Source organism: Camelus bactrianus, chromosome X, assembly GCF_048773025.1.
Source record: "Camelus bactrianus isolate YW-2024 breed Bactrian camel chromosome X, ASM4877302v1, whole genome shotgun sequence".
Lineage (NCBI taxonomy): Eukaryota > Metazoa > Chordata > Mammalia > Artiodactyla > Camelidae > Camelus > Camelus bactrianus.
In genome coordinates this window covers 37,697,642-37,709,320 of record NC_133575.1, presented here as the reverse complement: position 1 = coordinate 37,709,320, position 11,679 = coordinate 37,697,642, and the positions used below count along the sequence as shown (strand labels likewise).

Genomic DNA, 11,679 nt, shown 5'->3' with positions numbered 1-11,679 from the left:
AGACGTACCCTGTTCTCAACATGTCACATCTATTTATTTATTTATTGAAGTATAGCTGATTTAAAACAGAATAGATAAACGAGATTATACTGTTTAGCACAGGGAAATATACACAAGATCTTGTGGTGGCTCACAGCAAAAAAAAATGTGACAATGAATATATGTATGTTCATGTAGAACTGAAAAATTGTGCTCTATGCTGGAAGTTTGACACAACATTGTAAAATGACTATAACTCAATAAAAAATGTTTTAAAAAATGCTGCGTTAGTTTCTGGTGTTTGGCAGGGATTCAATTATACATATATACGTATATATATTTTCATTACAGGTTACAAGTCATTGAAAATACCCATTGAATATAGTTCCCTGTGCTATACAGGACCTTGTTTACCTATTTTGTATATAGTAATGTGTATCTGCTAATCCCCAACTCCTAATTTATCCCTCTCTCCTCCTTCCCCTTTGGTAACCTAAGTTTGTTTTCTGAGTCTGTTGGTTTTATAAATTCATGCCGTTTTTTTAGATTCTACTTACGAATGATAAATTACGTCTTTCTTACTTCACTTAGTATGACAATCTCTAGTTTCATCCCTGTTGCTGCAAATGGCAGTATTTCATTTTTCTATGGCTAATATTCCATTGTGTATATACATATCTTTACCCAATCATCTGCCATGGCTAAACATGTCATCTAATAGCCCTCTGCATGGTGGACACTACAATTTTTTAAAAAAATTAGGTGGTGGTGGGGAGTAATTAGGCTTTTATTTAACAGAAGTACTGGAGATCTAACCCAAGACCTTGTGCATGCTAACCATGTGTTCTACCACTGAGCTCTACCCTCCCTGCTATTGTACAGTGGACACAATAACTCCCATTTTGCACACGTTGAACCTGTGGCAAAGAATTTAGGCTAGGAAACGGTGTGATTTCAGCCACGTGAGGTAAGGAGGGCAAAGCTTGGGATTTATTCAGGACCTTGAAACAGGCCAGGGAGTGTCTATAACAGATATTTGTTACCAATTTTTTTTTTGGTATAGACAAGATCTGGGGCTTGAAAATACAAAAATTTGCAGGCCAGGGGCCTGGTCTTCATAGGACTTGGGATGCAGGTTCTCAAGGGACCTTTGAATATTTAGGAGTTTCTAGTCTCTGGTGGGTTCTTGGGAAACATGCAAATTAGTGAGGTCCTGGTAAAACGGAAGAAAATATGCTTTTAATGGGGTTTTGAGTCTCCTGTCTGGAAATTGTACTGATGAGCCACGTACTGCCCCTTCTAGGCCCCTTTCCTTAGAGCAACTGAACAAGAGACTGGGCCTCCCTGAGCGGCATTACTACACAGCACCTTCCTTCTGAAAGGCTGTTTATGGTCTTTGTTGTCACTTTGGGGATCATTCTATTGTAGGAACTTTGTAATTGATTATAGGATCCTGCCTCAGGCCACATAGAGAGAGGGCCATTTTACTTCCTGAAGAGGTAGGGAGCAGAGGTGCCACCCCAGGCAGTAAGTAACCGCGTTCCTCTTGCCAGATCCCACTGCCTTAGCTCTCTGAAGGCCCAGCACAGAACGCCTCCTCAGACTTAGTACCCATCTGGTAGGAGTGGCCACAATGCTGTTACCTAGGCCTGGATCAGTGGGCCAGGCAGGTTGCAGGAGTTCCCAGTCTCCACCTGTCAAAGCAAATTCATGACTGGGTGGGTGGACGAGGGGTCTTTGGGCCTGTCCCAACTAGCTGGGAGGCACCAGAGGCAGGCTGTCAATACTGGGACTCATGCAGTCTGCTGTTCAATAGTACAATCTATCGGGTGGCTTACAAAGAGAAATTTCTCACACCTCTGGAGGATGAAGTCCAAGATCAGGGTGCAAGTATGGTCAAGCTCTTGTGGGGGCTCTTCCAGATTGCAGACTGCTAACTTGTATTCTCACAGTGGTGGCTGAACCAAGCTTCTTAGGGACTCTTATAAGGGCATTAACTCCATCATGAGGGTGGAGCCCTCATGACCTCACCCAACCCCTATCACCCCCATTAGAGCCTCATCTCCCAATACCGTTACTTTGGGGAGGGGACACATTCAGTCCACTAACACAGGCTCCATGAATGAGGGAATAAGGCAGTTTGAGATGTCCTGAAACTTACAATCTGGTGGTATTCGGCTCAGTATCAGTCAGGTAGAAGCCATGGACACAGCTGATTTAGTAGCTCCAGATAGAAAGATAAAGCACATGGGAATCCAATGCAGGCAGCAGAACCATGACTAGAGGGAGTAGAACTGAGGAGCTAAGACCAGCTAGGGGTGAAAAACCTAATCAGGCCACCACGACCACCTTACCACTGAAGACCCTTAACCACCATGGAAGGTTGAATGCCTGTGGCTGATGGCTTTGCCAACTGTTTTTACTGGCTGTATATGCTTATTAAATGCACTTAACCCCCAACAGAGAAAGTAAAATGTCCACGAGCCTGAGGGACATGGGTTAAATGACTCACCCAAGGTAGGGAGCACAGGTGCCTGGGAAGTAGCGTAACTTGGACTGGAATCCTAGACTCTGAATCCAGTCTGTGCTCTTAGAACCAACCGTTTTCAAGCCAGGATTCTCCCATGTCCCTCACACTAAGGTGAATTTACTGTAACACCCATTATTTCAGGAGTTGGAACCACTGTTTATTCTTACATTCTCGAAACAATCCTGTGAGGAGGGCACCTACCTGATGTTCAGAGAAGCTAGGGAGAGTCAAACCCAAGTAGTCATTCCCAAGCTGATACTCAACAACACAATGGGACCAGGAGACCATCTCAAAAAACCCAGTTCCAGCCATAATGGGATTTCACCTGGATTCCGCCCCGCCCCCCCACCCCCAGCAGGCCTTATATATACCCAAACCAACCCCGAACTCCAAGCTTTGCACTCAAGGTCTCTACCCTTCTGGCAGTCCCTGCCCACCCCTCTAACTAAATTCTTTTCTCAAAGACTCCCATTTGGAACCTAATTATGCCCCCCCCCAAACAAAACTAAAACCAAAAGCCTCCCTCTTGATCTTCCTGTTTTTAATTTGTAACAAGCCTCTATGCCTTAATTTGTGTAAGGAAAAAGCACTATCAAGATCGATTTGTTTTCAGGTTTCATCTTTTTAATCAACTCCATGAAAGACATCCTAAACACTACATGAAACATAACAGGATATTTTTATCTTCCAGTATCAAAAACTGACGTACAAATATTTTTAAGAAACTTCTATATAACGAAGGCAGATATCTGGAGTAAAAAGTACCCCTAAGTAATTATGTTCTTCATTTCTTAGTTACAGTGGTAAATTGCTTTCTAATGACAACTGAAAACATTGCATACAGGTTTTTTAAATGCTCCTAGATGCACATTATCTTCAAAAAAATCAGTCTGGCCAAACATTTTTGATAATCCTGAGAGCCTGAATTAAAACAACTGGTAAAAAGAAAAATTACCCAGACACTACAGATGTCTCAGAATTTGTCTTTAAACGGGAAATTTTTAGAAAAAACATGGAGCTTTCTGAAAAGTCTTTAACAAGCTACCTTGGGAGCTCAATTAAAAAAAAAAAAAGCTTGATGTACTTAAAAAACCCCCAGATGTTTCAGTGCAGCTCCAAATATCTTTATAAACACAGCCATTTGGAAGGATGGTCCTGGATCAGAAGTTTTATTCCTTGTGCATCTGAGAATAGTAAAGAAAGGGAAGAATTGTGATGTCGGAAACAGGCTAACATGCTCACTTCCCGGGGTTGATTAAGGATGCTGAAAGGCTGAACAGGGACCCCTTCATCTCCTCCATGCTCAGTAAGAACAGAAGATTATAGGCAAGACAGGCTTAACTCTCCTCTGCCCGCCCCCTCCCCTCCCCACAATCAGACTAGCCTTGACAGGCACCCGAGAGTAAGGGAGACCTAGGAATGGTGTCAGATGGTTCCGTGAGGTGTGCACATGCAGGAGGAACAGTGAGAGGAACAGGACAGGGCTGGTGGACAGAGATCTGCCCAGCAGCAACATACATGTCTCACCTACATTAGGCGTGTATGCCTCATTTCAGTTGTCGTAATTGTCCCTGTAATTTCCTCCTGAGTAGCGGTCATAACCACCCTGGCTTCTGAGAAAAAACACAGTCATATCAGAAATGTATTATATACACTCCCTGATAATATTAAAGATCATGTATGCTTACATATCCTGTCATTTTTTATGTACTAGAATACAAACTTTAATGCATAAAATGGAATATATTAAACACGTGAACAGCATGTAGAAATCAGTCATACGGCACATAACATGCATAGCATATTAAGTCGTATCAAATACTAATATAATACAGACACCTCATTAACCAACACAGTAAAATTAATATATACCTCTCACCATCTACTGAACACTGAAACTGTATGATCTTATGACTTATTAGTGTTGTATGTAACCCAGAATACTGTCATGTACTTGCTTTATAGTTCGCTATTTGTAAAAGCGAAAACTAACTAGCGGCACCAAAACAAGATATGAATGAATGCTCAAGAAGCTGAGCTCTTAAGAAGCACCACCAGAGCCACCCCAATCCCTGGGCTACCCACCTGCCGCCATAGTCTCTGGACCTTCCATATCCATATCCGTATCCATATCCTCCAGGTCGACTGTCATACCTGCCACCTCCATAGCCCTGGTCTCCACCACCTATAACACATAAATATTTTAATGGCAATTATCTAGACAAAGGCCACTAACAGGTGACTCTCCTCCATACCCCATGATCAAGCTTAACCACTACACTTACCTCTAGGGTAGCCACGACCACGCCCATAGGACCCAAAGGCACCCCCTCCTCTTGTTCCTCGGGCTGACTTGCCCGCGTGGTCCACACGGATCTGGCGACCATCCAGAGACTAGGTGTGGGGAGACACAAGGAGGATGGATGGGTTGGTGGTCAGACAGGGCAGTGCTGAGGGAAGAGTGGGCAGGGCAGGCGAGCAAATGAGCCCAGAAACTCCTGCTGGGCACCAGGTTCTGGGTGCCACATTCCAGAACAAGCTCCTCTGACCAAAATGGCTTTATTGGGAGCTACAGAATCCCACAACATGACCTGAATCCACCGTGTTCCCCCTGCTACTACTTACATCTTGACTGAACTCAGGTGAGTTCTCCTCCCCACTCCTCTAAGCTGCCCGACTATTAGGGCTAGTTAGACACCTCTCTTGGTTTGAGGCTTCAGAGTCCATCCCAGAAGACTCACGAGGTCCTCTCCGGGCCAGGCCCGCAGGTCTGCAGACTCTACTACCTAAGCCCAGGGCAGGTCAACCATCCACAGGTGGCTTCTCGGCCTCATGCAGGACCAGTCGTCGCCTCCCAGGCAGCCCGGCTCTGTCTGCCGCTGCCCTCCACCCCCTAGAACAGAAGGCAGTCACGCTCCTGTGAGTGGGCACTGCGGGGCTTGGTGGCCACGCTGCCCCTAGCAGACACAGAGAAAAACAGAAAGAATGGTGGAAGTGACAGATAGGGGCAGGACCCCTATAAAGTTAGGAGGCCTCACCTCTCCATTCATGGCTCTCATTGCATCTGATGCATGCTCTGGATTGGCAAAGGTGACGAAGCCAAAACCCCGGGATCGCTGAGTCTCCCGGTCCTTGACAACGACCACTGGGGAAAGGGAGAGAGGAGGAGGAGGAAGGTAAGAAGAGTGGCAAAGAGTGTTAGCTAAACTATGTACCCTTATCCCACCAATCTTCAATGGAAGGTTATTGGGTTCTCCTCAGTCTTAGGCCGAGAAACAAAAGGAGGAAAGGGATACATGAAGGCCTGGGGTCCTGAGCCTTTTCTGCATGTTTCTTGAAATGGATGTGCCCCAGACTTTTTCCCACAACCCCCTCATTATGGTTATGGCCCAAGACTCACCCTCAGAAATAGGCCCAAAGCTGCTGAAGTGGTCTTCCAGAGCCTGCTCGTCAGTGTTGAAATTGAGCCCTCCCACGAAGAGCTTCCCTTCTTCAGAGGACATGGCAGTAAATGCGAGTCCTGCGGAGAAAAGTACGGAAAAGAATGGGAGAGAAGCGGAGATGGGAGACAGAAGAGATCGGAGTGAGAAAGAATGAAGATAGGGAATGAAGAGAGAACAGGGAACTAAACAAAAGGGATAAAATAAGGAATAACTAAGGATGGACAAGAGAAAAAAGGCAAAAAAGAGGAAATCTGCAGGAACCGCTCAGTGAGGTAGCCATTTGAGGGCCGCCCTGACGCATGCCCACAACATCCCCTGCCACCACGCCCGTCATTTTGTATGGCCGCGCATGCCCATTACACCCTTGCGTTCCCTCAGCACCCGCAGAACAAGATGGCGGCGATCACGTGAAAAAAGGGGTCCACCCATCCCCCCGCAGATCTCCGCTGTCGCGTGGTCACTGCTGCCACCAAAGCCGCCAGACCCTCCCGGCACTTCCCGCACTCGGACAGAGCACGGCCAGCCTCGCGGCAATCAACAAGTGTCACTTCCGAGTACGAGACCCGCCCCCCCCGGAAAAGCCCAAGCCTACGTGTCAGAAGCCGCTATTCCCCATGGCGCGGCGCAAGTCAGTGAGACTAGGAGTGGCCGCTCCGCAAGACCAACATTGCTTACCTGGAAGTCAAGAAGTAAGAAGGCAGGAGAAGCAGCTACCGCCAAAGAGCCGAGAGACTGAGAAGGCTGGCGCGCGGGAAGACGCCTGATAAAGCCTACGTAGCGGACACGTCACGAAACGTCCCCCGAGCGTGAGCTCTCATTGGCTGAGGCCAGTGAGGTGGGTGGGAGGAATGCGCTTAGCACGCTTCCGGGAATGGAGGCGAGATTTGTGTGGTTGGTAGACTCTGACGTCAGCATCGCGCCACTGGCCCCAGCCGTCTTCATCCCTTCTGCGCATGAACCTTTTCTCTGTCACACCCCTTTCCGTCCCTGACTTCACCCTCACCATCTTTGACGTCATTTCCCCCGTTGGTTCTGATACCTTCCTCCAGGTCCCTGATGCCATAATTGCCGTCCTCCGATTGTTTCCTTCACCGTTTAGTCCTCTAAACTCTTACCCCTTGAGAGCCCATGTTTTATCCACCTACTGTCTGTGACGTCATCACCCTTCACGGTCCTTAACATCAGACCCTTCGTTTGTTAGTGCCTTATCCTGACCCCTATGTTTTCTTCTCTGTGCCGAACATTTCACTACCTGTTTCTGGACTCTTTTCCCTGCCGTCATTCCTTCTCGTTTCTGACTTCAGCCCTCATCCTTATCTGACAGCCTCTTGAAGCCAGTCTCTTGAATTCCCCTCCAGTAGACTGCCTGAGGTGCATCTGCAAAATAGGATGCTCCAATCTTAAGAGGGAGTGCATCCCAATCCGACAGAATGATTTGTTGTTACTCAGAATTGCTGAACCCTCGATTCACAGAAGGGACTTTCACAATACAAAATGGACTTATTCAAAGGGTAAGGAGTGTCTGAACCCACTGCCCACAATTTGGTCTTGTCCAGCCTCTGAGCTACCTTTACAATGAATGGATTTGACAGACCTGTTGTTTCTGAGCTCCCCATCAAGGATGAATGGGTTAGTTTGCGCTCAGAGACTCTAAATTTCTTATCCATAGAATGGACTTGTTCAGCCTGCTAAGGGTCATCACCCCAGAAAAAGACGCAATTTGTTAACTTTCAGAATACAGTATGGTATGCATCCACAAAATTTGGCTTTTGCCATATCCAAACCTCATACGCCCAGGATGGACGTGAATAGATTTCACATTATCCACACACGTACTGGTTTTTCTTAGCCTTCTGAGAATCTGAGCCCCCATGCAAAAAATGAGGTACTTGTTTACCTCTCAGAGTGTTTGACCTCTGATCATATTCCACAGTTCGTGACACATTGTTATGGTTGTTCTATGCAAAGCCTCTCGTTTTATTTATTCTCTTTTATTCCTGCACCCAACTATCATTCTCTTCCTCCCGCAGTTAACCATTTAATTGAGTTTAATGTGTATTTTGGTGCGATTTCATATAAAATCTGTATTTTTGTGTATGCTTTTAATTAAAGTAAGTGGTAGTGTCATTCTTTTCCTTTTCTCCGACCAGCATTATGTTTTTAAGACCCATCTGTGTTGTTACGGGTACATCTAATCTGTCTGTTGCTTCTAATGGTTGCAGTAAACTCCGATGTGTCCATCCACTCCATTTTACCCCTAGGAGCTCCCAATAAGGGACACTTGGGTTCCTTCCAACACCTCATTTCAATAAATAATGCCTTGTAAATGCTCCCTTATGGGCACTGTGGAAAATTCTTTAGAATGTGTACTCAGAAGAATTGCTGGGTCATAGGGTATGTACCTACTTAAATTTCTGTAAGCAGTGCCGGGGTGGGGCAATGTATGAAAGTGTCTACATTCCCCCATCCCTGCCAACATTTAGCATTATTCAGCTTTCTAAAATCTTTCAGTCCAACAGGTGTAGTCATATTTCATTAGTTTTAAAAATGATTGACAATTATTTTGAGTACTCCTCATATACTTGTTCGGTATTTGATTTCCTCATGTAAATTGCTTGTTCATATCCATATTACTGTTGGGCCAATTCTCATATTCCTCTTCTTGTTGATCTTCGGGAGTCCCTCACATAGTCTAATTACGAATCTCTTTGGTGTTGGAAATTGCAAATACCCTTTTCCACTCTGACATGTATGGTATTAACTGTAAGTAGTATTCTTAGTTGAATAAAGATCCTTAATTTTGATGTAATTAATTTCCCCCCTTATGGTCTGTGCTTTTAAATTCTTCTTTCCCCAGGTCATATAGATGTTCAGTATTTTCTTCTATTAACTTTATAATTTTTTCTCACATTTAGGTTTTTAACCCATCTAGAGTCCATCCTTATTTGTGGTGTGAGAGAGGGATCTGGTTTTATTTTTTTCCATATCATGAGCCAGATGTTCCATCACTATCTGCTAAGCAATCTGTCCCATCGTTTTGTTTATGTGGTACCACTTCTTATCATATATTAAGTTCCATGGATATAGGGCTCTGTCTCTGAGCCCTTTTTTTCTATTCCATTGGGCTATTTGAGCCAATATCAGTTTTTTTCTTTAATTAGTAAGGCCTTTAGTATGTCTTAATATCTAGTGGGACAAATTCCTATCACAGCTTTTTTTTTTCAAAGTAGTTGTATCATTTAATTATTTATTTATTTTTATTGAAATATAGTTGATTTACAATGTTGTGCCATCAAAACTACTTTTTGAAGGTTATCTTAGCTATCGATAATCCTTTATTATTCTAAATTCTAATGTAGGTTTATTAGAATTCTAAAAAAAAAAACTAATGTAAGTTTTGTTGGGATTGCATTGAATTAATAGATTTGGGGCAAAATAACATCTTAATAATATTACCTGTGGAGCTTCTTTTTGTGCAATTTATTTTTATTTATTTTGGGGGGGAGGTAATGAGGGTTATTTATTTATTTATTTATTTAATGGAGGTACTGGGATTGAACCCAGGACCTCCTTCATGCTGAGCATGCGCTCTACCACTGAGTTATACCCTCCTTCCCCCTGTGGAGCTTTTAAGATAGGTTCACAAATTCTTTGATACTGCCCCCTTCAAGAGGTGGAGCCTAGTTCCTTTGCGCTTGAGTGTGGGCTGGACTTGGTGATTCACTTGTAATGCACAGAATGAACATGTCACTTCCAAGACTAGGTCATAAAAGTCACTTCGACATCCTGCCCTCACACAGATTGCGCTATAGGACGATAGCTGGTATGTCATGAAGCAGCCCTATGGAGGAACTAAGGCCTCCTGCCAACAGCTATGTGAGTGGGCTTTCTTGGAAGTGGAGTCAAGTCTTCAGATAACTGCAGCCCCCATCCACATCCTGACTGCAATCTTGTGAGAGACTCTGGACCAGAACCACCCAGCTACTCCCAGAATTCTGACCCTTTGAAACTGTGAGATAATAAATGTTTATTGTTTTAAGCCAATAAGTGTGGGAGTAATTTGTTGCCAATACATAACTAATACATCACTAAAATCTTCCCAGCAAAGAGCATGAGATGGCTTTCCTTTTATTCAGATCACCTATTTGTTACTGATTTTTTTCTTACAGAGGTCTTTTGTATTGGATAAATTCTTTCCTAGCTGCTTTATTTTCTTGGTTATTGCTAGTGTAGAGAAATGTTTTGATTTTTATAGGTTGGTCTGGAAAGCTCTTATTGGTCCTAATGGTTTTTCTGGTCATTCTGTTAGTTCTTTAAGGTAGTCAATCATATCATTTGCAAATGGGCTATTATCCATTCCTTCCAAAACTTACATATCATTTCTTTTCCTTTCCTTACAGCATTGGTCAGTTATGTATTAAATAGCAATATTGAGAGTGAATGTCTTTGCCTGTTCTTGATCTTAAAGGGAAAATGTGTTTAAATTTTCCCTATTAGGCATTCTTTCGTTTGTTGTTTTGGTTTAATTTTTTCTATTAGGCATGTTTGCTGTTTTTTGCCACGTTATAACCTTTATCAAGTTAAGGAAGTCCTCTTGTACTCAACTTTGTTTGCTAAGGGTTCTTTTTTTAAATATCATGAACGGGTACTGAACTTTAGCAAATATTTTTTCTGCTTTGAGATTATCACGATTTTTCCTTCTTATTAATGTGGTAGTTCACTCATTAATTTTATAATTTGGATTATGCTTGCATTCCTGGGATAAGCCCTACTTGTGATTTTTAAAAGATATGCTGTTGAATTCAGGTAGCTAATGTTTTATTAGAATTTTTGCATCTATATTAATGAGTAAGATGGGTCTAGAACTTTATTATCTTGCATCTTCCTTATCTCATTTTAGAATAAAAATTATGCTAGCCTCAAAAAAATGAGCTAGGCAGCTTTTGCTTTTATTTTCTGGAAAATTTTGTGTATTTGGGAATTAACAGCTCCTTGTAAGTTTGATAGAATGACATCTGCAAAAGCATCTGGGTCTGAAGCTTTTTGTTACAATGAGATGGGGTGTCTTTAACTATCATTTCAATTTTTCTTAAAACTTACGTTCAAGTTTTCAATTTCTTTTTGCATCAACTTGAGCACATTTAAATTTTTCCAGAAACTTAAGCCTTTCACCTGGGTTTTCAAATGTATTAGCTTAGAATATTTAGCCTCTTTTTGTGTCTGTAATTTCCCTTTTTTTTTGCTCTGTATTTTGCATTCTTTTAAAGCAGTCTTTGGCCAAGGTCTATCAATATTTTCAAAGAACCTAGCAGCTTTTCATTTTGTTATTCTTTATCATTACTTTAAAAATTCACTTTGGCAATTATTTCCGTCCTTATAATATTTCCTCCATGACTCATGGAGTCATGGGTTTGTTCTCTGCTCTTTCCAACTTCTTAAGATGAATGTTTAAATCATTTATTTTTCAACCTTTCTTCTTTTCTGATAAATGTGTTTAAAGCTATATATTTTCTTTTATTAACTGATTTTGCTGTGTCCCACAAATTTTGCATATAGTGTTTTTATTATTTAGATCTAAATATTTGTAAAGTTCCTTCATGACTTCTTTCATCCAGGGGCTATTTAGTAATGCTAGTTCCCCCAAAATGGGGTTTTTTTAAAAAGCTTTTTGTTATTGCTAATTTTATTGTATTGTGCTCAGCATGCTTAACATTGATACTTCTGAAT

General features: G+C 42.6%; 1 protein-coding gene across 4 annotated transcripts; it reads right to left on the bottom strand.

The window, feature by feature from the left end:
• Nucleotides 1-3,111: 3,111 nt before the first annotated feature.
• RBM3 (RNA binding motif protein 3) lies at nucleotides 3,112-6,786 on the bottom strand. Of its 4 annotated transcripts, none has more exons than XM_010968125.3 (7): nucleotides 6,628-6,786; nucleotides 5,910-6,029; nucleotides 5,548-5,654; nucleotides 4,795-4,903; nucleotides 4,595-4,694; nucleotides 4,037-4,122; nucleotides 3,112-3,693 (listed from the first exon to the last, which is right to left on the bottom strand). In XM_010968125.3, the coding sequence occupies exons 2-6, from the start codon at nucleotides 6,010-6,012 to the stop codon at nucleotides 4,062-4,064; spliced, it is 480 nt and encodes a 159-aa protein (XP_010966427.1). In that variant the 5' UTR covers nucleotides 6,013-6,029; nucleotides 6,628-6,786; the 3' UTR covers nucleotides 3,112-3,693; nucleotides 4,037-4,061. The 4 variants fall into 4 exon arrangements, with proteins under 4 accessions (XP_010966427.1, XP_010966428.1, XP_045361111.1 ...); XM_010968126.3 differs by having other exon boundaries at nucleotides 4,041-4,122; XM_045505155.2 differs by having other exon boundaries at nucleotides 4,037-4,119.
• Nucleotides 6,787-11,679: the final 4,893 nt, after the last annotated feature.